Here is a 24,888-nt window from a genome sequence, read left to right on the forward strand (position 1 = left end):
AGGACCTTCTAGTTTTCTGACTAACAGGCTTTCTTAGTTATTTTTAGCTTTTCATGCCTTAAACAAGACAGTGAGAGGACAGTGAATGATGTAGGAAACAGGGTGAGACAGGGGAATGACATGCCGGAATGATGACTGTTAAGGGCAAACCTCATGGGCCCATGAGGGCAAACCTCATGGGCCCATGAGGGCAAACCTCATGGGGTGTGACCTAGACTGCTAGGCTATCTGCACCCTGACTTAAGGGCCTTCTTACTAAAGGGCCTTCTGAGAAAGTGGCGGTGTTATCCGTTTTTTTGGCAACATAAATATTTCAATGAAATGGAAAAAAAGCAAGATAGTTCAGTTAGTGTCAGATATTTAGTGCCTAATATTACTGTTCATAATGTTGCGCCATCAGGAGAGTTGTGTTCAGAGCAGCCTGAGATTCAAACGTGCCGAATTCCATGCCAACAAGTTAGAGGTAAGATCTTAAGCCCGAGCCTGACTTATGCATTTATAATGATCATAAAAATATGTAGATTATTTTAACATTAAGAAAACTTGTGATATAAAATTTCGGGTTTGTTTTGGGCTCGGGCTTGCTAATCAAGTTAATTGATCGGGCTCGGGCCGGATCAGGCTTTAATACCCGCGGGCCTGGGTCGGGTCGGGCTGGATTTTTTAGTGCCGATCCTACCTCTACAACAAGTTCAGGGGACCTCATACAGGAGAGCATGTAAAAGAGATTAGATGACTATAACATCAAAACTAGCTGGACTAAAATAGATGGAATTAGTGAGCTTGAGACATATTGTAAGTCTTGTTTGATATTTATTTTCATTAATTTTCCTATTCGGAACATCCCTAATTTTTTGGTTTGCAGCATTTTTCCCAGAGGAAGATCATTTGTGCTGTTGCATCATCTGCCCTTTTTAGCCCCCATACTCATCAGGTACCCTACAGTTTATGTATTTTTTAAAAACTTTTTTCAGTCTTTGCGTATAATTGAATTATGTTTTATAGTAGGCTAAATATGGTGAACATGTTAAAAAAAGTAAAAGAAGGCATCTTGCATACATGACTAAATTTACTGCATCATTGTACCAGTACCTTCAACAAATTCTAAAAGCAAAGATAGTGAAGCTTGAAAACTTTCTCTGCAACTTTAGATATCCTTCAGTCATCTGTATGCCTTATTTGTGAGTGCTGGGCTTCATTCTGTCTTAGGAGGACGCCAGCAGAGCAAAGAAGAGAAAGAAAATAGAGAGCATCATTGTACAATGGCAAAATCATTCTCTCTAATGAGCATCAGTAAAGCCCAGTTGACATCTTCATTGTCACAGCACAGCCCTTTCTTTCCCTGGATAATGTTTCTAGACTGAAGCCCTGTGATCCATTTCTTTGATATAATCATTCTGTGCTCGCCTTGAGAGACAAAACAGCGCTTGATCTTGCTCTGAATCCTGGGTACACATGTCAAATGAACATACATTACTTAGAGGAGCCTGTTAAGTGCTGTCAGGAGGCATTCCTGTGATGGGTTTTCAGGGCCTGGTGTTTGGTAAGGCTGCTGTTTCATCATATGCTTTGACACAACCTCTTATCATTGCAAAGTCGACTGAATTAGCATTAGCTCATTAATTTACATGAACTGCTTGTTTGACATCTGAAGAAAAGGTTAATAAACATGTCACTTTTCGTAACCTCCGTTCAGCTTAAACAGAGCATGCAAATGTGAAACTCTGTATTTTGCCATTGCACACAATCTCATCTTTCTAAATTTAGCCCAAATATTATTCATAATATTCCTGGCTGTACCGGTTTCTGGTTCCTGGTCGCATTGTGTTGCTGCTGACTGAAACCTGGCCCAAACTGAAAGATTCACAAGGTCTTTGTAAATGTAAGAGACCCCACACATGATGGCTGCAACTGCAGCTTCTGTTCTACTTCTCTCCATGCCACTTTGACTTTAGTATGGTTGATATTGTTGATAAACACTAGTGTTGTTGCTGCAAATCAATAGAGAGTTGGGAAAAATAATGTCACAACCACCACAACAAAAACAGAAAATGATCTCTGCCTTTTCAAACCAATATGAATTTATGCAACTGCATTGCCTTCGATTTCAGTGAGGTTAGTATACAGTCATAGCCAAAGGTACTAATAATTGAAATATTTTCCTTTGGTGCTTTGGTTTTTGGCCTTGGAATTTTCATTCTGGTGCATCCCGGATTACTGTGTTTGTTGTGCCTTCTTCTCCGGTTAGTTATCGTTGGCTATCATTCAGTTTTATGTGAAAAAACATTGCTTGACTTTTCTCTGGGTTCTCTGCACACATCAGGACATTTGATTGTAAAAGTAAACATGTTTAATAAGGGTTGATTGTCGTCTGACAATATTTTAGGATGGATAGTAGGGGTGGGAGAAAACACTGACGCAGTATCAGGAATTTTTGTTTAACAATTTTAAATTGTGTTTTTTTTTTTTAAATAGTTTTTTTTTTTTTTTTTAATTCAAATCCTTCATTTTAGTCTTTTCTTCTTAAAGGGGCCATATCATGCTGATCCCTGATGTAATACTTACATATAAAATAATAAATTTGAAAACAAGACCTTACACCCCCTGAATTTTCAAAAAATGAGATATTGTATTTTTTCTTATATCCTAGAACGAGATTTGATGCCTCTGAAAATGGGCCATTGCCATTTGGCCGTGAGATTTCGACCTTTGTGACGACACAAGGATCCTTTCTTTTTATTGGAGTAATCCGATAAAGCAGCTCCTCCTCTGTGATGTCAGTTAGTCACACAACCGCCACCGAGGGATACACCCACCAAGAGCCGAGTATAAACGTATAAACTATACATGTTACAGTACCGGTTTGACTCACCACACTAAAGCGTCCTGAGATGATCTGTGTCGAGGTGGATTTTCTTCCTCCTGAGCTGCAGAACCGTCCGGGTCTGACTTGGGGTCCAATACAAAAGGACGTATCCTACACTCTGCCATTTTATTAGTGCTATCAATGCCTTACGGTGAAGTTTTGGCAAACAGCAAACTCGCTCGGTCTGCTCCATTCAATATGGTGATTTTGTAAATACTGCCATGCTACAAAAACCGCCCCCTGGCTCTACCTCCTCCGCTCCTCTGATAGAACAGACCAATCAGAGCACAAAGGGCTGTGACGTTGCGAGGTTACTGGAGGTCATTCTGGAAACGGAGCGTTTCAACAAGATCTTCAGAATGGCCTAAAATGAGGATAGTGAGAACGCTATTGTGGGGCAATAAAGGACCCAAATAACTTGTACTGAGGGCAGAAATGCTTTACCCTTTTAGCTGGGTTGGAAAAGAGTTGAGATGACAGATCCCATGAATAAATCTTAAAAACTCACTCATGTGATGTGCATTTTGGGGGAAAATATGACTCCTGATATAGTCTGTAGACATCACTATCATTCAAGTTTTTCACATGGTCTGGTGTGAAAAAGAAAACTAAAACATGCATAAATCTGGACTATCAAGGAATCACCATTTAAATTGAATCGGCAGCCCAATCGTAAAAGAATCAAATCAGGAGAAAAGCATACTGTCCCAGCCCAAATGGATAGAAGGCTTACATTTGTCATGTTTGGCTAATTATCTTGTATTGTGTGCCCTGCTTCACTTGTATTGTGTCTTGACACTGTTTATCCAAGAGTAATGAGTGAGTTAGTCTTTTTCTGCAGGGAAATCCTCATATTATCAAGGCCTTCTGTAGGGTTTAGAGGCAGATTAAATCAAAACCCCAGTTTGTTTACAAGATAGGCTTCTTTGCAAAAGAAATAAATACTATGCTAGCATGTTATGACACAAAGCCTCTTGGAAATGACTTATAGTCCTCTTAAAGCTAATAACAAGCACAGTGGGAGGCAAATTAACATGACCTCTTCAAATCTGCTTCCTCTCTTTAACCCTGTTAACCTTGACTGCAAGTTGTAAAAATAATACTAAAGCCTATAAAAACTTGACACCTCTTTTTACGTGGATGAGATGTTTATGAATAATTTAAAGTAGCTGTGGTTATGTGAAAAGGCTTTTCAGTTAGGGAAGTGGTCAGTGCATTGACTGTCAGGATTTCCAGTAAGATCAGGAAGAAAGTGTGTTGTGCAAACGACTGCACACACAGCCATGTTCTCAGGGTTGGGGAGCAGTGTGTGTAGACCTTTGCAAAGGTCTTAATGGTGTTGGAGTGCTTGGTGGAGATGAGGCTCCACCGATGGAAATCAATGCAGGCTTTTGTCACAGAGTGAGAGCTGCAATTCAAGGCCTCAGCTGCCTGATGTGGTGCTGGCAGACTTAGACGAGCATTTAATGACGCGTCACTGGCCTGGACAGGTAATCAATTTATTTAGGCGGTAATGTATGTATCCCAAGGTAAATCTTTAATTAAGGGGCAAAGAGGAGAGGACAACTGCGATGCAGGAGGCCAAAGTGTATGAAAATCAAACAGAGAGAATGGATGGTTCCTCATTTCCCTTTTAATTAGCCGGAGTTCCTTCATCCTCGAGTCGTCTTGTTGCTTGATTTCTCCTCCCTAAGCAAGGCTCATATGTGCAACGTACGCTTTCATAACCAACGTATGACATACGATTATAATTTGAGAGTAATCATGGGTTATCTGTGAAACCCACATCAGCTGTCACATTCTGTGTGGACCCACTGATCCACTTCCTACACCTACTCTTTCTCTTTTTTTATTGGTTTTAAGCGTCATTTCTGGATCATTTCGCTGTCATGAAACAGTGCACACAAGCACCACATAAATCACAAACAGACCTGTCCCTTTGAAAGAGTGTGCTCATCTCCAGCTTTCCCTGCTGCACTGTGTCCCTCTGTTCTGGCTGCGAGGAGTCAAAACTATCCATCTCAATCTCACAGAAACAAATGATGTGGATATGAACTTCTGAATTACTGAGGAAGAGAAGAAATGAGTTGATAAAAGAACTGACAGAGATGTATGTTTGTGCAAAGCAAAAAAAAAAAAAGAGTGACAGGTTGAGTCAAGGCTCATTGATTAATCCTCTAAGCATTTGAAGGATTTCAGAGAGTGGGTGGGACTGTTCAGTGAGCTGAGTAAACTCTCCTCTGTGGTGGGGAGCTGACTTGAAGTGCTGAGTCTGTGCACTGAAGTGGATTTGTTTGTTATGGCCATACTCATGCAGGTGACTGTGGTGACACGAATCTGTCTTATGAATACATAACAAAATACTGCATTGAAACAAAAAAAAAAAGGCCCCTGTGACCTTAACATGTTGATGTACTAGACTGCTGTTGCCACTTTTTGTCTGCCTAAAGTAACCAGTCAGCTTTCTTTTTTTTTTCTATTGACATTTCTGAAGTCCTATATTTGCCAGACTCAATGAATGTTGCTGTTAAGTGCAATGATGTGATGTTGTATTTTCAGCTCCTACTCTCTTTTTAAAATTGTGACCTGCAGTTCTACCAACATGGAATGAGAGGTGAAAACACTAACTTATCAAAAACTGACTCTGCAGATAGTTTTTGCAAAGGAATTCACCCTCAGGCCTTGGTAATCCAGTTTGCATCACTCCTTTTATTAGCACTTTTCATGAATTTGTTGACTGAAAGTTGCTCGATGGCACCAGTACCCATAATTACTCTGAATATTAACCCTTTGATAAGCACTTCATGAAATATATTTGAAATGTGTAGCTATGATTTTGCTAAATATTTTATTGTACATATGAAGTTTGCAACAAGCACTAGTTGACAAAACAGGTTATTTGTTTTATGTAACTTTAAAGGAAGACAACAGAACATGCAGGGTTATTTTGGTTAACAAAACATTTTTGTTGAAATAAAAATTAAAAACGAGGCTTTCTTAAAACAGTAACAAAAATTCTTCCGTGAATTTACTAAAATAACCTAAAATGATGGATAAAATGTCTTAAGTTTTCGTCTGTGTCTATCTGTGTTATACATCAACTCACTTTTACCGATGGAGAATGCTGGCAGGCTGCCAACACTCCTGAATATGGAGGGAGTCTCCCATTTTTTAAACCCTTTCTCCTGCTGTTCTTCTGGCTTGTGAATTCTTCTGATTGTCCCCCAACTTTAAGTTTGCTCCTGTGATCTCTAATATTTTTCTAAGTCAGAGCAAGTGCTGTACTTGGGCGTTATATCGAAACTCAAAAACCATCCACCCCCCTCTCTCTTAGTTGGTTTGATCCAAAGACGCTGCAGGAGACCTCAGAGACAGAGACAGATAACTGTGCTGCACTTGGTAAGAAAGAGTCTATCAGCGCCTGAGCTGTTTTCTTTTTTGCGTTTTTTTTTTCTTTTTTTTCTCGTGTTGACACGACATGTCACAAGTCACTCTTGTACTGGTTAAAAAGTTGATTCATCCTGTGTTTGCCCTGATCTCTCTATCTAACATAAGCTCCGACATGCTCTAACATAGCATCCTCTTCAATAAGGAAAGTTTAGAGCAGTGTGAATCCTATCACTTAAAGAAGACTGAAATAGTGAAACGTGTGTCGTTATGAAGTTCTGTCTGTCTTCGGTGGGTGATGCGCATACGTGCTGCGCGTGTACGCGACGGCGCTCTCTCTTCCGAACAGGAGAGAGTTCAGGTGGAGGAGACAGTGGCATTAAGATATGTGCAGTCGTACGAATGCGACCATGTGAAATTTTTACTATATTTGTGTGTGTGTGTGTGTGTGTGTATGTGTATGTGTGTGTGTGTGTGTGTGTGTGTGTGTGTGTGTGTGTGTGTGTGTGTGTGTGTGTGTGTATATTTGTTAAGTTGTGTTGCTGTCTTTTCATTATTCATTAAGCAACAGGGTTTTATGTGTCCCAATCAAGAAGCAGATAAGTCAACCAGCCAGTTGATCTGACAGTTTAGGGTAGTTTATGGCATTATATGCAATTGAATGTTCAAACAATTGGACAGATTCATAAAATATGAATATTGAAGTTGTTTTATATTTTTTAAGGTTTGACTATTTATCCAACAACAGTTGTCACCATTCAAATGAATGGAGCCAATCTGACATCTAGTTCTGCACTGGTGGCTTATGGCAGCTCTGTCTCAGTTGGTACAAAAGCTACAGTTAAGATGTTTACGAACACAAATCAGGATTTATGTAAGTAATGTGCTAACAAGTAGGCAAACATTTTGATTCAATTTTATCTGTGTAGCACACAAATTCAATGACTAGCAGTGAATTGAAAATGGGTGCATATGAGGAAGTAGCAACTTGAGCTAAGCTACACACTGACTGCTTAAACTAGCAACTCAACTGAGTGGTAGACCATGTTTTCTGGGAACTGGTAGATAAACATTTAATCATCTCTCTAATGTCCCTCAACTGAATTATGATTGTTAGGGTGTGTAAAATCTGTAAACTTATTAACAGTTTAAAAAGGGTCTGCAGAGCAGTTACAATGTAAGGTAAAGGGTTGAATCCAGTTTAGATAGAAAAATATCTGTGATCATTTTTCAGATTGTGTCATAAGGAATGAAGTGCCAACCTGAGCAAGGTTGTCCTCATTTTTAGCCAAACTATACACATCTGTCTGGAGCTCTATAGGCTGTATCCAGGCCAGCTACTAAAGGGTATGTTTTCCCTCCAGCATGTTCTGGGTCTGTGGGTGTCTCTTCCCTTGGTGGCTATGTCCAAAATAGCACCACCCAGAGGATACAGGGTGTACATCCTGAATGAGTTTTTCTTTTTTTTAACAGATTGAAATAAACTACACCCCTCTTAACGATACTTTTACTTCCAACTATGTGGGGCAGAAAGTATGTAAAGTTTGTGTGTAATAGTTGTAAGTAGTAGTGTGTTTTTTAGGCAACAGGTAAGGATGGTTGGACGTATGTCTTGTTACACTCCTCAGGCTTATTTTGAGATCTATCACTGGAAAAGTGTTTTATTCCACAGTGAGGTGTACATAGACTGTTGATGTAACTCTTCTCCCACTTCACCACAAACCCCTGAAACAACACCTTCACCAATTTAAGTGTAGTTCTAGTACATGTGAAGAGAACAGGTGGAAAAATGCCATCCACTTCTGCCACTGTGTGAAACACCTGCCTCAGGTGTTCTTGTCCAGAGCACAGGTCAGAATGATCTGATGTCAGGTCCAGTGCCAACCTGCCAACAAACAGCAAGAAATGCCACTCTTATGGTACTCACTTATCCAGTCTGCTAGCTAGCTCACAGAGCAGCTGGTAAGTCATCCAGCCAGTCAGTTCCCCCTGCGGCAGGACTGTTTGTCTGAAAACTCTTCAGCCAATTAGCAGCTGTGGCTACCAGAGAGCCAGACCGCCATCGCTGCAGCCAGCCAGCTTATATAGTGTCCAACCAGCCAGCCAGTTCCCCCTGTAGCAACAGCTGTTGACCCTGAACCACACACACTCTGCTTGGGCCCCGTCACCTCCTCTCACAGAGCCACAGAAAGGGAAGAGGAGCTCATGAATACACAGGCCTTCTGATGGGGACAATTCAGTTTTCCTTCAAGGACATTTTGCCTGATTCCAGGAAGTGCTTTCACATATAAAAGACATTTTAAGGGTAGAGGAAATGGCTGATCATAGAAATAATTCATTTAGATGTAGTTTCTCTTGCTGGTCCTTGGGGAATAGGGCTGGGTGTTAGATACTGATTCTTTAACCAGGTGTTGTTTATCATAAACAGGTGTATTGACAAAGATGTTTGCCTTTGGTTTAAAAAAATCAATTTTATTTCATCTTTTAGTTTATTTTTTTTTTCCAGACAAAACAAAACAACTCAATGTCACATCATCCAACGTTTCTGAGCTTGAAATAAAATATGTCAAAGAAAAACACACTGATATTCTACTTGACTTTTCTTTTAACTTTGCAGCATGCTACTTTAGGTTTAAAATACTCAACTTATCATTGTGATAAGGTTTCCTATTTTTGAAGCTTAAAGATCTGACTTTTCTCTCCTCATCTGGATGGATTTAGCTTTTGCCTTACAACAGCAGAAAAACAACAGTGTCATTACAAGCATTACTAGCATGACATTGACCTAATGTCAGTGGATTAATTTGAGAACTGTTTGTCTTTTCTTAGGCCCAAACCAAAACGTGTTCTCTGTGTGCCATGGAAGTCTGAGTTGTTGATTTATCGCTCTTTAGGGCTCATTTGAAGTGACTGCAGGATTTATGCAGCAGTCACCTTTCAGGGCACAGGTGTATTGGTCTGTGACTGTATACTAATTATCCATGGACTACAGACAGAGTGGGAAAGATAGTGGGGTGAGGGGGGTATATGAGAAAGTTTTTGCATCCTTTACGCTGTGGGACTTCTCTTCGATCTTGTGATAATTAGTCTGAGTTTGGAAGGTGAGGACGGAGTCAAATAAAATCACACAAACCTGTCCTGAGGTAATTATGCAGTCTATTGATATCCAATAACCAATTCATACAGGCTCTCAGACTTTATATTTGAACAGTTTCTCAAGTTCATTGTGCCACAGCTCAGTCGTTCAGTGACCAACCTTCAGGAAAATGCTGAAGTGTTTTGTTCCTCCATCAGTTCAAATCCTACAGCCAAATTGTCTCTTCATCACTTTAGATGGTCTGACCTAATGGACCTGATTCGTTCTCTGACGGTTAACTGGATTTGTTTTTGTTTTTGTTTTTGTTTTTTTCTGCAGGTGAACCTGGTAGCAGAACTGCTGCTGGCATTCCTCGAGGGTACTGGAGCTTCTCCTGGGTAGCTGAGGACGACCTGAGCTTTCCCGGTGACTCTGTGCCAGTGTCAGGTGAGTCAGACATTGTCAGCCCTGCTCAGACAGATGGACAGGCTAATGCGCATCTGTCCTCCAAAGACTCTTTGCTCCCAATAAACTATGACACCTGGCATCAGCTTTCTATCAGCTCACATAAATGTCTCTGTCTTGCCTGCCCAAAACCATCAGCTTTGGCATCATCACAAAGCTGGGCGTCTGTTGGTCAGCCTTCCATGAACCACAGAGTGATCCAAACAGATAAAACTTCCCGTGACCCATAATAAGAATATCTGTACTCTGCCAGAAGTCTTATAGAATTAGTTTTTTATTTACCCTGTGAGGATTTGAAGTGGTAACTGTGGTCAAAGTAATAAATTACAGCAAAGAAGAAACCTCCTGAAATACATATTACTCCCTTTTTTTGTAAACCTATGTAGACCAACAAAAATACATTAGCTGACTCCCCCAGAGCAGTTTATAATCATGCTCGATTTATCTAAAAGATTAAATGTGGATGTTTTATGAATAACAATAAAATCATTGTTTGATATAGGCTATAGTACTTGGAGATAATATCAGCCCTAAAAGCCACAGTTGGAAACCTGGGCTGTGTCCAAAATAACCCCCTATTCACCATATAGTAAAAATGCCATTTTATAGTGCTTTCCAAAATCTGAGTGAGCACAGTCATACTCTTCATAGTCCACTCAAATTATCCCACAATGCATTTTGAAAAGTAGTGTAATAACAATGCTCACTATGTGGTCAATATATAAACTATCATGCAGAAGAAATGGCTGATTAAATGATTACTGAAAATATGAAACAACATTAAAAACTGTCAGAGAATAACACTTAGATGACTGTTTAACTTTCGGGCGAGCCTGTCTTACAACTTCGAGTGGGGAAACAAACAACACAGACGTTAGCCGCTTAACCGTCAATCCCAGTGGTGCATTCACTGGACCTTGTAATTCTCAAACACAGCAGAAGCTACTGTGCGAACATATGGTTTGTATTAGGGCTGTCATTTTAACGTGTTAATTAGATTAATTAAGTACAACGCAAATTAACGCGTCAAAAAAATTATCGCAGATTAATCTGGATCCCAAACCCGCGAGGCGTTCAAAGACGCACTTATTTTCAAATGTCTAGCATTTACAAACCGTTTGCCCTACATGAAAAAAGTGGTATTCTCGTCAGATTTTCAAATTTCAGACGGTCCCTGAATGTATCACACCTAGCAACATGCTTTGAACCGGGGGAAGAGAGAGCGCTGTTAAGGGGACTGCTGTCCACATCTCGTTTATTCACTCTTCCTTTTTGAAAATCTGCAGAAAATCAACCGTTTGCTCTAGCTCAATTTTGTAAAAAACAGGTAATTTTACACGCTTTACTGCATCAAACAAGCCCTGAATGATCGAAAAATGTCTTGTATTTAAATCTAAAGAATTATTTGAAAATTTCCTTCCATCTTCCTGGTGTCATGTTTCAGCTTGGGGCTGCTCTGCACCATTGAGCAACAGTTTGTGTGTTCAGAGCATGTTAAACTGAAAATACTTCACTTTTCTTTGATCCAAGACTTGAAAAAAGTGTTTGTACATAGTTCCTCACAGTTTTTAGCCTTTAGCCCTGGTTCTCCTGACCTCATAGAAGTATAGAAGTTCATATTGCAGGAAAAATTGAGTCCACATCGAGTAAAAATGTGAACAGAAGCGAAAACCGTCCTAAAAATCAAATCATTTTATCTTAGGTACAGGACTGTGTAGATTTTGTAAAAATAGAACCATTACACTTTTTTCATTTGTTCCTTATGCATCAGGGTACCTAAAAATGTGTTGTATATATTCCCACCTTATTTTTAAATGTTTTTTAATGTCTTTTAATGTAATTTTAATGTCCTTGAATTCAAATGCTTTATTTTGGGACCTTAAGCAGATATGAGATTAAGATGTGATTAATTAGATTAATTAATTACAAATCCTGTAACCTTAATTAGATTATTTTTTTTAATCGCCTGACAGCACTAGTTTATATATTTAAAAATTACGTGTAATAATAATTGTGTCTATTATTTTTGGCTGTGTACTAGTTATTTTGACAATCCATGCCGTTTTTCAGGGTTTGAGAGAAAATTTAACTCTACATTCCCAGCCGTCCATGAGAGACGCGAAAGTAATCATGTCACTGTCAGCAGCTGGTACGTGAGTGAGTAGTGACCGAAACGTTGTTTTAATTTAGCTGACTGAGTGGACTATATAATCCACTACATCTATTCCACTGTATAGAGAGTAGGGAGTGATGAATGAGGGAGTGACCTCGGACACAACTTTGGAGTCAAAGTTTGAGAATTTAAGTTAACCACATTTACCTGGTCAGATAGTTATCAAACAGTTTGGTTAGTTATTAGCAGACATGCATGAAATCATGTCTAATGAAATACTTTAAAATTACATTCTAAATGATTTTGTTGTGTAATTTTCATTTCTTTGCAAAGTAAGAAACATATATATACTTGAAATTGTGAATTTATTTATGACCAGAGATGCAAACTATTATGAAATTCATTAATTGATAATTGTTTCATCTTATGAATCTATCGATCAATTAATTGAATCAATAGGTTCCTTTCCACCAAAATGCTATCTTTCTTATGAAAGAGAAAATGCAAATCATATTCCTTTAACGGGTGCCTCTGTTGGGAGGGCGGGCCACCCCCTTTACAATGGTAGGGGAAACACTGGTCAGGACTGAGCCTTGTGCGCAGCCTGTTCACAGTTAGCCAGCTGCTAAAAACAATGGCTCAGCAGGGACAGATGTGCCAGGTATGGCCAGGTAATCTGTGCAATGTTTGCTACTCTTGGAAACCTGCCTTCATTTACCTTCCACCATGCTGCAGGACTTGAGTCAAGGCGTGGTGGTGGATCTTTAAGAAAGTAGTCCACTTCTTTTCATTTGTCTTGTTGTTGTTGTTGTTGTCAGAGGTCTGCTTCTCTTGTGTTCCTATGTGTGTGTCAAGGATGTCTTGGGCAAAGCACGCTCTAATGCAGGCTGGTGGGGAATTAGGTTTTAAAAATGTGATTTCTTTACATCAATAGTTGTTTGTTTGTTTGTTTAGTTGTTTGCATCCTTGTTTATGACAATTGCTTTCAAACAAAAAAAGAAAAAAAATCTGAAGGATAAATCCTACTTGAAAGCTGGATGATGCTCTTCCTGAGAAAATCGTTACATTATTGGGGTGCATAAAGGTAGGAGAAACACTAAAAATTAGAGTGTAGCAGTATCTTATTCACTGGCCTCTGTAAACAAAGCAAATATCCTGCAACCCTCACAGCCCAACTCGACAAAAGCCTGAAGAGTTTGTCTTTTACCCAGTTTATAAGATTTTCACCCTTCACTGTTTCATTATTTTGCACATTTAGTGCATGAGACAAGATTATTAATCACTGTCATATTTCTCATTTACAAGAATCAGTTGCTTTGGAATATGGCAGATATCAAGCTTTCAGATCAGTGTTGGATTTTATAAGCTACAATTGGCTTTAATTACCCATTCTCGTAGTACACCACTCAAAACAGAGGAGATGTGTTGCAAACCCATTTAAAAGATAGAAAAATGAGGTGTTATCAGGCACATTGGTGGCCCTGTGAACAGTTCTGAGGCAGCAGAATCGATTGGGACATTGACAAGTCAAAAGACGTGCTGTCAAATGTTGTTATTGTGCAGGAGCCACATTGGCAGCTCAGATCACATTTCCACTCCTCTCGTTGCACCCACAGCGATGCACTGCAGCACCATCAGTCCTCTTTTAAAGATCAATGCATACAGCCATGTCAGGTCAAGGGGAGTCATTCATGGGTAAATCAAGAGAAAAAAGATGTATTACAACACTTTTGCTCATTGCACTCTGATCTCAGACTGTGAGACTTAACAGAATCAGGTTGAACACTTTTGATTTGCTGGTGCCATACCCCCTCATATTTTATAGATCTGTCAGTTTTAAAGGCTGATTTACCAACAGTGCTGGAGTACTTCTGAATGTACCAACACACTGAAAGATGAATCAAGGCTAAGTTATGAGGGATTTCTTTTGGCCTCAGCCACATACCGTAGCTCTGGGTGTGAGCGTTTTCTTAAGAAGCACATTTGTGCATCAGTGTCACGTCAGACTCTCAGAGCCTATTCACATCACTCGATGACGACAGCTCCAGCAAGATTTTTTGCCCCTTTTCAATCTCTTGGGGGTGGCAGGTCATCCTGTAAGTGATGATTCAAAGTCCCGCCAGCACCAAACTGTCACCCGACTGTTTATGAAACTCATCCTTGACTGCAAAACCCAGGGACCTTCCTTTGACTGCCCGCGGCTGTGACAGCCTGCAGTGGACCCTGCTGTAATTGGTGTCAGTTAGGCGACGGATCATCACACCAATTTTAAATCAATCAATCCGTCACGCTGACTGCCGACCACATTGTCTATTATTTCTTACCACAATAGCGTTGACCAGTCACCTCTCATGTTGTCAAACCAAAAGCAGAGATTCTTTTTTTCTTTTTTTTATTGTGATTTGTGAAGCACGTTGTGGCTGGAGCTGGGAGGATCACATCTGGGTCGTTAAAACTTGATGACAACAAATGCTCCAAATGAATGATGGCACAGTTGAGTGAAACACATGAATTTGTCATTACAGCAATGCTGCCAAATGTTGATTTAACCACGAAGGATCTAATGATTTACTTGTGCTATACGGATATTTTTCGATGGTGCATTACAAGTAGGGGTGGGCTATATGACTTAGAATTTACATCACGGTAGTTTTACTTGATACTGCAATAATAGTATTACATTACAGTTTTTTAACATGAAAAAAGTGAAGTCTTTTTGAACATGATTCTGACTCTGTTCTCTGTTATAAGTGAACACATCCTCCCTAGCAGGTGAAAAATGTCTAATACTGGGTTAGAAGAAGGCCTTTGCCCACACCGTGCTTTTGGAAGAGATGCTTGTCGTGCTAATCAAGTCAGTAGCTTTCAAGCCTAACATGCATGGTACTGGTAAGCAAACTGGGTCTGAGGAACAAAGAATATTAACAGACAAAAAGTGACTTTTTGCATTTTTTTTTTTAAAAAGGGTGAGCAATAACTAGTAACATTCTGTTAAAATTAACATTACTACTAGCATGTGTTTCCCTGAGTTTTCCTGTATTTATGTTATGTATGTTTCCTGAAGCGTATATGGTTATCCAATGACTAAAGTCAAATGAAGATTTCAAGATTTCAGAGCTTCTTTTTCCTCTGAACACTGCTGCTGCAACACAGACGGCTGTGGTATGAGACATAACATTTTTCTGAGGTGATTTTTTTTGCCACTTTCATGTTTTTTCGGACAACAGACAAACAGCGATACTAACGGATCAGTAGCCACGTTTACATGCAGACTTTTTTTCTTATTCGGATTATAATCATTCTGTTTGAAGCTCTCAGGCGAACTGTTTACATGATAAGCGATCTATTCCGATCTGGTGTTTACATGTGCCACGGCATTCAATCGGAACAGCTATTTTATTTATTCTTATTTATTATTTGAAAAACAGAAAGTTGTTGGGGTCATACCCACTTTTGCTAGTAGCCAGCCTTCAGCATTTTCCAGCGGTTCCTAATTTGTTCGACATTACAGTCCATCCCTGCCTCGCTGAGTTTTTCGTGGACTTTTTTAAATAGTTCAGTATTTCTTGTTTTCCTACCGTCTAAGCATCAATTCTACCCTCCCTGTCAGCTTGCTCGCAGCTGGAGCTGCTACATGAGACAACGACAGACTGTAAGTGTGAGTGACAGGGGGAGAAGCTGTAGCTATAGCTGCAGAATTACCGTCAGTGCGTCTGTTCGTCTAGTTCTTTGAGAGTTTGTATTAAAAACAAACTTTCCGACGCGGACCAGTGCTGTGTGCTGTGTGCTCTGTTTGGAAGCCGCCATGTTTCCATGTGAGTAAACAGAACCCAGCCTGACAACTTTCCGATTCACCATTTACATGACATGATTCTGCTTTAAATCGGAATGGGAAAAGGAAAATTCTACCCGTGTGCATCGGAATGAAATTCCATTCGGATTCAGCCTGTTTACTCCGAATGAGGTGTTTATATGGAGCATTTGCATTCCGTTTGGGCTTCTAACCCAATTCTATTCGGAATATTTGGCTCCATGTAAACATGGCTAGTGGCAGAGTTTTTGACTGAAGAACAGAGGGCCAGAGTTCAGACCCAGAGCCTGAGCAACGGCCAAAAAAAAAAAGGAAGAAACTTTTGAGGCAGTTGCTTGTCTTACAGCTTTATCAATCCAAGGCAGGAATCCTAAATCATGTAATGCTAATTTAAGATATTTATCATCATCACTCAGAACAGAACAACATGATGCGCTGGACAGCGCTCAGGCTTCAACCTCAGAACAAGAGTCTATCAAAGGGATTTTGTAGTTTCATGTTTATTGGACAAAAAAGTGAAAACAAACTTAGAGCAAACTAGCACAATGCTCCAATCTGCAGAAACACCTGCTGACATGACGGCTGCTACTCCATCGGATGTACAGTACACAGATAAGAGCAGGCAAAACTCATATTTTTCATTGGCATATATCTTATTGATAACAAAAATAATTAAGTATCGTATTGGTTTTGATGCAACAAGGCTATGAAGCTCGTAAAAAAGCCATAATTTAGCCGCACCACTGTTTGAGCTGTAGGGTTCAACGCCTGTGACAAATGTAGTGGCTCATAGTTCACAGACTACAGTTTCAGTTTGCTTCTAAAAGCTTATTTTGATGCCACTACTTTTGTGAAAAAAATGTTTTTACCACATTTTAGGTTTTTGAGGTTTGACCATAGACACTCCCCCATCTGGTTCAGTAACTTTGCCTAATGAGCTGCTGTTATTACAGGCCTTGCTCAGCGGTGGTTTGGCTAGCTGTTTTGCTTTCTGCCCGCAAAATGTTTACTTTCTATAGTAGGCCATGTCACTGACTCAGTGCTGCTGGCCTTAAGAGTGTATTTATGTTTATTTTCAAGTTTACTTTTCTTAAGGGCTGTGGCAAAAAGTGACCTCTCTCTACATCGGGGGAAATAAACCTCCCACACAGCTTAACCACTACCTGGACTAAATTATGCGTAACAATGCTTTACTGTGGTTATTATAGTATTACAAAATCTATTTCGTGGCAACATATTATACAGGGGACGGTAATGAAACTGGTATCCCACCCACCCCTGATTAGAAGATTATCAGACTGTATTCCTCTCTGGTGGGAGCTTATTTTCTTATCACAGAAGTACAGAAATTTTGAATTTGTGTGGCATTTTCTAGGGGCTTTCTGTTGTAGTGCGTTGCAAAAGCTTCAGAGGATGTAAGAAAAGGGTTTGGAAGAGGACAGGTCTCAACACACAGCATGACAAACATGGCCTCAGGCTGCAGTGATAGATCTCAGCTCTCCCTGGAGCATCTGCTGTCCTCTGGCATTTATAACCTGCCACAAAAGCCAACACAGAGCGACTGGACACGTGCCACCAGCTGCCCCCTCCCTCCCACCTGGATGCTTCTAAGAGCAGCCTTTAATTGGATGACATGGAAAGCCAACTGACTTGGCTGCATCCTAGGGCTGCTATCCTGACAGGGTTGCCACTGTGTGTCAGTGAAGTGTCAGAGCCCCCTGACCCGAGCTCCCTCCTGCCTCACATCTACAGTGTCGTTGGCCCTCGAGGGAACTGCAGCATGGCAGCCTGTTGCCATATTCTGAAACGCAAAACCCCTTTTTTCCATACGCCATCTTTCTCATTCTAGACCTATTCTCCTCATCAAGATGGATGGTCCTGGTTCAGCTGTGGCTGCCAGCTGTAGCAGAGGCCCTCAGATGGATGCTAGCCACTTCATGAGTCGCCCTGCTCTACAATAGAACATCTGCCTCACTCAGCTGGTAGTGCTGTTCTTGTGTAATGAGACACAGCAGTGGAATAAAACACATTTGCAAAAGCAGAGGGGTATAAAAGATAGAGCAGTGGTGCAGGTGCTTAAATATGGCATCCTCCTGGAGTCACATCATTCAGCTCCTCCAACCCCTACTTGAGTTCACAGTGTTCCACTTGCATGGCTTTTATTTTTCAGAGGATGCAAAAAAGCTCATGAGAGCCTCAATCAAGGCATGTGCAAATCACCGGCTGGTTATAAACAAACACACACATGTTGGTGTTGTTAAATATGCCAGTGTTTGTACACACAGTACCGAAGAGCGACAGCATCAGGATGATTCAAGGAGAATTTTCAAAATTAACTTTATTGTCTCATACTTCAACACAAAGTTGCAAATTATATTGTGGCATTTATACCAAACATTTTATTTCCCTGCAAGTAATCAACCCCAGAAAGCCCCAGAGTATTGAAGGCACTATGATTAGTATGTTTAGCAGTTTATTTGAAACTAGAGAAAAGAGCTCAACTATTCTTTTTCACACAAAACCTTTGGCGTTACACTTTCATATTGCATTTTCAATACGTCCCAGAGTGCTGTTTTGGTAAGAGTAGATACATTGCAAAATTGGTGAGCTTATAGAATGTGATGTAAGAAGTAGTAAATAGTGATGTGAGAACTTGAAGGGAAAAAGTGAACTTGGATTCAAAAATATTGGCTGGCATAAAAAAAAACGTGAAATAAATTTTATGTCACAAACAAAGGGAAAATGTGAAACTGTAGGGTTAGCATCAAAACCCATAGGAAATATTCACACAATCTTGATCTGAATGTGAAATCCCGAAACCACACCCTCTGTGTGTGCATGTGGGGTAAATTGACCAATCAGAAGGGAGAAGGGAGATGTTGAAGACAAACTGAATTTTATTTAGAGAATTTTCAGCGCGCTACTTTCACACCAAAAACACCGCCAAATAAGGCTGTAGTTCTCATTGTGTCGTAAAACAGCGCTACCTCCGCTGCAGAGCCACTGCTGGCTACGAGGCGCTCGCCGCTTAGTGTATCAGTCCGCGCCCGCAGCGTGCCAGATATAAACAAACGCAGGTAGTCTGCCAGGACGAAGAGACAAGATGAGAACTAGAGCCTTATTTAGCGGTGTTTTTGTGTGAAAGTAACGCGCTGAAAATTCTCTAAATAAAGCGTGAATGCAGATTGATATCAGATTTTTTTGCTGGGAGTCCGTTTATTTGTGTTTTTGGTCAAGTAAAATATGGCCCCGTCTGAGTGCAGAGGAGCAGGGAGGGGGTGTTTGGTGCGAGCGCTCTGGGCTTCTGCTGCACAAAAACACTGCTGTAGGGGTAATTTCTGCCCTAAACCTTGTGATAGGACCCAACTTGTTCCATCCCAGAGTATCACTTTAAGGGTTGTATTGATGTATAGCAAAAGTTTGAAGTGAAAAATGACACCACAGTATGTAAAATGTAAAGGTATGCTCTGACAGACTTGGCAAGTCAGGTCATATAGGGTTACTTAAAATGTTTCAAAAAAATATTAACCGGCGCAAAATCTTGCTACAAATAAAGATGCTCTTCAAACAAACATAATTACAATAGAAGACACCTTCTGACAAGCAATCTGCACAATAAATGTATTAAAACATGTCAGTCCAGCAGTGCTGTACTCCTCTGCAGCTCAGCTGCTAACCTTATCTGGTTGTTATAGAAGTGATGTTAAGTTGGTTCGGTAATGTGGGAAGATATGTAGTGGAAACAGTATGCCTCGTGTGTTTAATATGCAGAATGTGCATACTAGCAGCGTGTACATATGACTGTTTGCTCATCTGGATGGATGGGCTTCAAGCAGAACAGTAGATCGTAGATTGACATTAAGACCTGAGGGGAATGTGCCTTAAGCCATCAACGGAAAGCTTTGCAAACCTTAAAAGCTTGAGTCCACACTGACATTAACTCAGAGCTTGAGTTCCATCAAATTCACCGCCAAGAATAAAATGTGGACCTTCTTATCTAATGTAGGTTCTTTAAAAGCGTTTATACATTTGTTTTGCAGAATAGAGAGCACAGCACAGTAGAGCTGATTTTATTAAACAGCACACTGCTTAAATCAAGAAACAGAGATTAACAAAAATAGACTGAAGTTTGACTGTAGATAATAGTGAGTAAAGAATGTAACTAATTAAGGCTTAAAAAAAGGTAATAGCTAACTTTGGTAAACTGTTATTACTGTTAGTGATTTCATTGGATGGGGTCTTTCTGACCGTCTCATCCTGAATGAAACAAATTAACACAAAAATAAGTGAATATAAAAGATAAAACAAGCAAGTGGGGTGACAGACCCACTTAGATAAAAATAAATGAGTTTTTTGGAGTTGTTAGTTTGTTTTAATGTGTATTCCATTTTTCTAACATTACAACAAATCCAGCAAAGATGAACAGATAAATGACAATAAAAAAAGTATAGAGCTTTATTTGTCATTGCAACAAGTACAACAAAATTGCAATTTTTAAATTTCTATTCTAAAACAAAAGCAACAACAACAATGATAATACCATGCCAAATAAATATGTGACAAAATAAATAAAAAAGAGGATTTAAATTTAAGTATAACAGGAGGATATCCATATGGACACTTACTATATAGATTCCATTTTTTATGCTTCACCTTTTCTGTGAAGAGGTTAAAAATAAAAGAAGAATATTGTGTTTAAGTCGTTGATCCCACAGTAATGTATTATAATGTATCTAAGGGACTTAACATTACAAGAAAATGTATTTTTAAATATACAAATGAATAAAGTTATTTCGTTTGATAAAAAGCCTGAATAGATAATGACAGAAACATTAAAAAAGCAATATTTTCCTAATGTCTTTGAACATAGCAGGTCTGTGAAGCTGGAGGCAGTAAGAGCCACATAGGGCACATTTAGGGGACAGCACAGCTCAGGATAAAACCTAGATAAGTTTGACGGTATCAGGGAACCAGACATACCAGATAAACATTTTCCTGATGTCACAGATCTGTACCATCCATCCAGTAACCCAGCTGGTGTGAAGGGGTTGAGCTGCTGGAGTTGGGCTCTGGATTTTAAATGAATGCATTCCTCCACCTTTGAGGAAACTAAAGCCCTGCTTAGCAAGTTTAATGTTCAACAGCTCTCTGGTTCTTAATTCACGTCAATGCCAAATGCGCTTTTTGTGGCTGTGCATTTGTTTCAGTGATGTATTGTGAGATGAATATAAAGAGGTTTCCTTCTCAGACAGATATTCAGAGACCAAATTGAAAAAGTTGCTGAATGGAGTGTAATGCTGCTGCTTATTACAGCCGGCTGAGATGTCATTGGTGGTAACAGTTGTAAACTTGTTCACGGTTGATGGAATTTGAAACATTCTGTGAAGAGGGGAAAAAAGAAAACATTTTTTATGGTTTTTATATATTTTTCACTATCTTGGAGGACTTGCTGAGTGTGTTGAAGAGAACTTGTCATGAACTCTGCAAGCATGACAGTCTTTTGAAGAGCAGATGATCAGAATCAGATGAAAAAAAGAGTTCACAAGAAATGCCAAGCTTGCCATTCAACTTTGATACCCTCTGATCTGCAATCAGAAAGTGTCTTATACATTCAAAAATGTCCAACACTCTCTCCTTTAGTATTTCTAGAGGTGTCTCCTTTTTATTCTCATTGAATTTTGTCTCACATTTAAACTGATTCTTAATCTTAAATCATGTCTAGAGAGGACAAATTGGATTTCTTTTCAAAAAGGGCAAAAACTGATTAATATCAACTCACACTGGGTGTAAAAAACGAGCACTGGAATGAAATGAAATGAAATGAAATGAGCAATTACTTATTAATTTGTCTCCCCAACAATAACATCATAGTTCTGTGTTTCAAGTGTTTAGATCAACACGTCTCCCACCCAATCTTCATCAAAAACCACAAACCACTCCTCCATTCATCAGCGTGCCTTTGACAGGAAGATTCAGCTCCCTTGAGCGGAAATGAATTTCCTTGAACACTGAGGCCATAAAAAGTCTAATGGATACATAAATAAGCCGGGCCAGACACAATCTCATTGCAATCAAGACATAAACATATTCATCATCTCAGTTAAAGGGTTTCAGGGGGGGATTTGTCAGCACAGTTTTTATTCTCCATCTACAAAGAGACATACATCGTTAGATGTAATTTACTTGATGTCAAAAGCACTCCTGTGCAAATCCAGCATCTCATTCTTTTAAACATGTAATCAAATAGTTGTGCACTGCAGGGGATTGGCTCGTTCATTTTTATACAAACTAAAGATGGCCTCAGTAGGCTGGCATCTCAATGACCTGAGGCTGTGCAGCACGACACGGTGCTCAATCTGTGCTCAGTTTGATGAATGAGGTCGGGGTCATGATGTCAGATAGGCTCATTAACCAATCTCACACACTTAACACAGCCACTACGACTGGCCACTCTGGAAATTCACTGCTTAATTACTGACAGGAGTTAGATTTAACAGTGTATTCACAATGAATTAATTCCCTTTAAGCACATCAGCACATTCATCGTGTTGAAGCGGCATTTACAAGCCTTGTTTACAGTGATGTGCTGACTTTGTTTGTGTTGAACAACCAACCTTTGTGAAAAAAAAACCCCAGAAAAACACAACTACTCGTCTACAGTTAGTGCAAAATCAGCTGCCAGACTTTTAATCAAAACCAGGAGATGTGATCGCCTTACCCTGATTTTATCCTCCTTACACTGGCCTTTTGTATGTTTTAGGATTGATTTTAAGATTTTACTGACTACTGACCTCTGACCTTGTACCACCATATGTGCCCCTGCGTCTTTTCAAGTGCATATTGCAGGTTAACTGTTTTTGTAAATTAACACTTCACATCGTCTGATAATGGCTGTAGAATAAGTCAATCATTGCTTATATATATTTAACAAAATAAGGCTCAATTATAGAGGAAGAAGTGGCTGTTTTCAGTATAGCTGTTAAAAATACTCTCTTTTTTTTCCAATATGGGGTCATATGGTGTAACAATGGGGACTGGCCTTCCCTTACTCCACTTTGAGCCAATGTGATGAATAAGTAGTCATGAGTGAGATCAGAAATTTGGGGTCGTGTTGATTGTGTTTCTTCAGAATGATTATTTAAGTTTATCATTAAGATGATCAGGATGCATTTGGATGGATAGAAGCAGAAATACTGACTTAACAGAACGTCAAGTCCACTTTTTTGGACGTGGTGAGTTAGCTTTCGTGCCAGGTTCAGGTGAGACTGACGCAGCCGCTGTTCTGTCAGACAACTCCAGCTTCACCATGAGCAGCAGCAGCCTCTAGCCTGGCTCCCAGTGACAGACATAAACAAGGATTGCCAGAGATTCAGCCCGAGATTCAACCCGACGGAAATGTGAGCTGAGCACTGTAGCTAAGTCTTGGTTTTCTCTGACCTCTCTGTCTTTCTCTTTATGGGCTTTATAATGACGTCTCAAAGTGCGTTGCTTTAAGACCAGCTCTTATATGTACCACTTACTTTTGAGGTCAGTGTATCTGATTTCAAACTTTAAAAACACTGATGTGAGCACAGCATTAGGCTACATATCACTAGCTAACAATGCTCACTCACTGGGACACCTGCTCTGTTCTCTGGTTCTCACACCTCAACTCCTCTGCTCTCCCATGGCTGTTATTCCTCCTCATCCTGCTCTGTTCCCGCTCTCCATTTTTCCTATCAGGCTCATGAATATAACCCTAAGGACCATCATATGGATAGGAATACAGATTTTTTTCCCCCTTCATTGACAGGAGTGACAGTTTGATCCATGTTTGTAATGTTTAACAGAGGCAGAAGCAGCCAGACTCCCCTCTGTGACGTCACGCTCAAATGCCAGTTTTTAATGCGGAAGTACTAAACCTGTACTAAAATGTCTCCAGGAGACCCTGTGGTTAATTAATTTATGATTTTTTTCAGGGTATTATTACTTTTATGTTATTTTCCAGTCAAATATTTAACAGTTGTCTTTAACCTGCAATATGCCCTTTAAGATCCTCAGGCAGAGGTCTTTTAAATGTGACAAAATGACAAAACCACAGGAGACAAGGTATTTGCAATCTGCTTCGAGGCTCTGGAACAGTCTTCCTGATGATGCTGAGTCAGTGACCTCTTTTAAATGACTTCATATCAGAGAAATTTTCCTGTTCTTACGTAGATTTTTATTTTCTGTGATTTCAAGTTTTGTTTTCTCTTATTGTCTTAACATTGTCTTTGTATTGCTTTCTTTTTATCTCAACTTGTTTTCTGCCTGATTTTACCAAAATATTAATTTTATTGTTCTTTTCGTTGCCTGTAAAGTACTCTGTGACTTTGTTTTGAAAAGTGCTATACAAATAAAGCTTATTATTATACCACTACTTTTCTCCACTCAACAGAGTTCAATCTGGTCATGGCTTCAACTGCATTTACAGTTAAGGCACTGAAATTGCAAGCACGTATGATCCAATTCATAACAAAGTGTAGGTCTTTATAACCTCTAGAAATAATACTGACAGGCAGATGCAGCATAACAAGCCTGTTATACTGCATCTGTTTATAATGCCTCCATGGTGCACACCCATACCCTGTAAAAAAAAAAAAAAAAAAAAAAAAAAAAGGATGTCATCTTGCTCAGCTTGAAGTGAGGTCTCCACAAAAACTGCTCCCCCTGGTGACTGGCTGCAGTATAGGTAAAAAAAAAAAAAATCAATCTTCCCAGTCATTCTAGATAGGCTGTGGTCAAACTTTAAAAAATTAATACACCTCATAGAAATGTTTCTCATGTTTAATTGTTGTGGTGGTTTGAAAATATTTTTTGGCTGCCTTGTATTCACGTCCTCTTTTTTTCTGAAAAGTTTTGTTTTTTAGTTCATTAGTTACCAGAAGTTAAAAACGTCATGTTTAACGATGATTGACAGCTGCCGTTCTTCTGTATTTTTTCAGGGATTGTAAAATCCGTGGGAGGTAGAGCGAAGAAATGATTAGACTCCCGAAAGAATAATAATAATAATTTTGTTTGTCACACAGCTTCACTCAGATTCCCCCAGAGTCCCTCATAACCTCTACTGCACAGACTCTGGCTGCCAGTGGTGGCGCCTGTGATGAGGGTATTTTGGCTTTAAAATGGTACAATGGTAAATGACGGCGCTA

The 24,888-nt window shown here is 39.6% G+C and overlaps 1 protein-coding gene across 3 annotated transcripts in view; it reads left to right on the plus strand.

Moving 5' to 3' along the window:
* Positions 1 to 24,888, plus strand: part of alk (ALK receptor tyrosine kinase) — a 644,227-nt gene that overhangs the window by 255,985 nt on the left and 363,354 nt on the right. For all 3 annotated transcript variants that reach the window (XM_074691249.1, XM_074691250.1, XM_074691251.1), the window contains exon 2: positions 9,669 to 9,776. In XM_074691249.1, coding sequence (XP_074547350.1) covers positions 9,669 to 9,776 — 108 coding nt within the window. The remainder of the gene's footprint in view (positions 1 to 9,668; positions 9,777 to 24,888) is intronic.

The sequence above is a fragment of the Halichoeres trimaculatus genome, unplaced genomic scaffold (assembly GCF_033239565.1).
Source record: "Halichoeres trimaculatus isolate MK-OKI-2021-1 unplaced genomic scaffold, fHalTri1.1 fHalTri1_scaffold_17, whole genome shotgun sequence".
Classification (NCBI taxonomy): domain Eukaryota; kingdom Metazoa; phylum Chordata; class Actinopteri; order Labriformes; family Labridae; genus Halichoeres; species Halichoeres trimaculatus.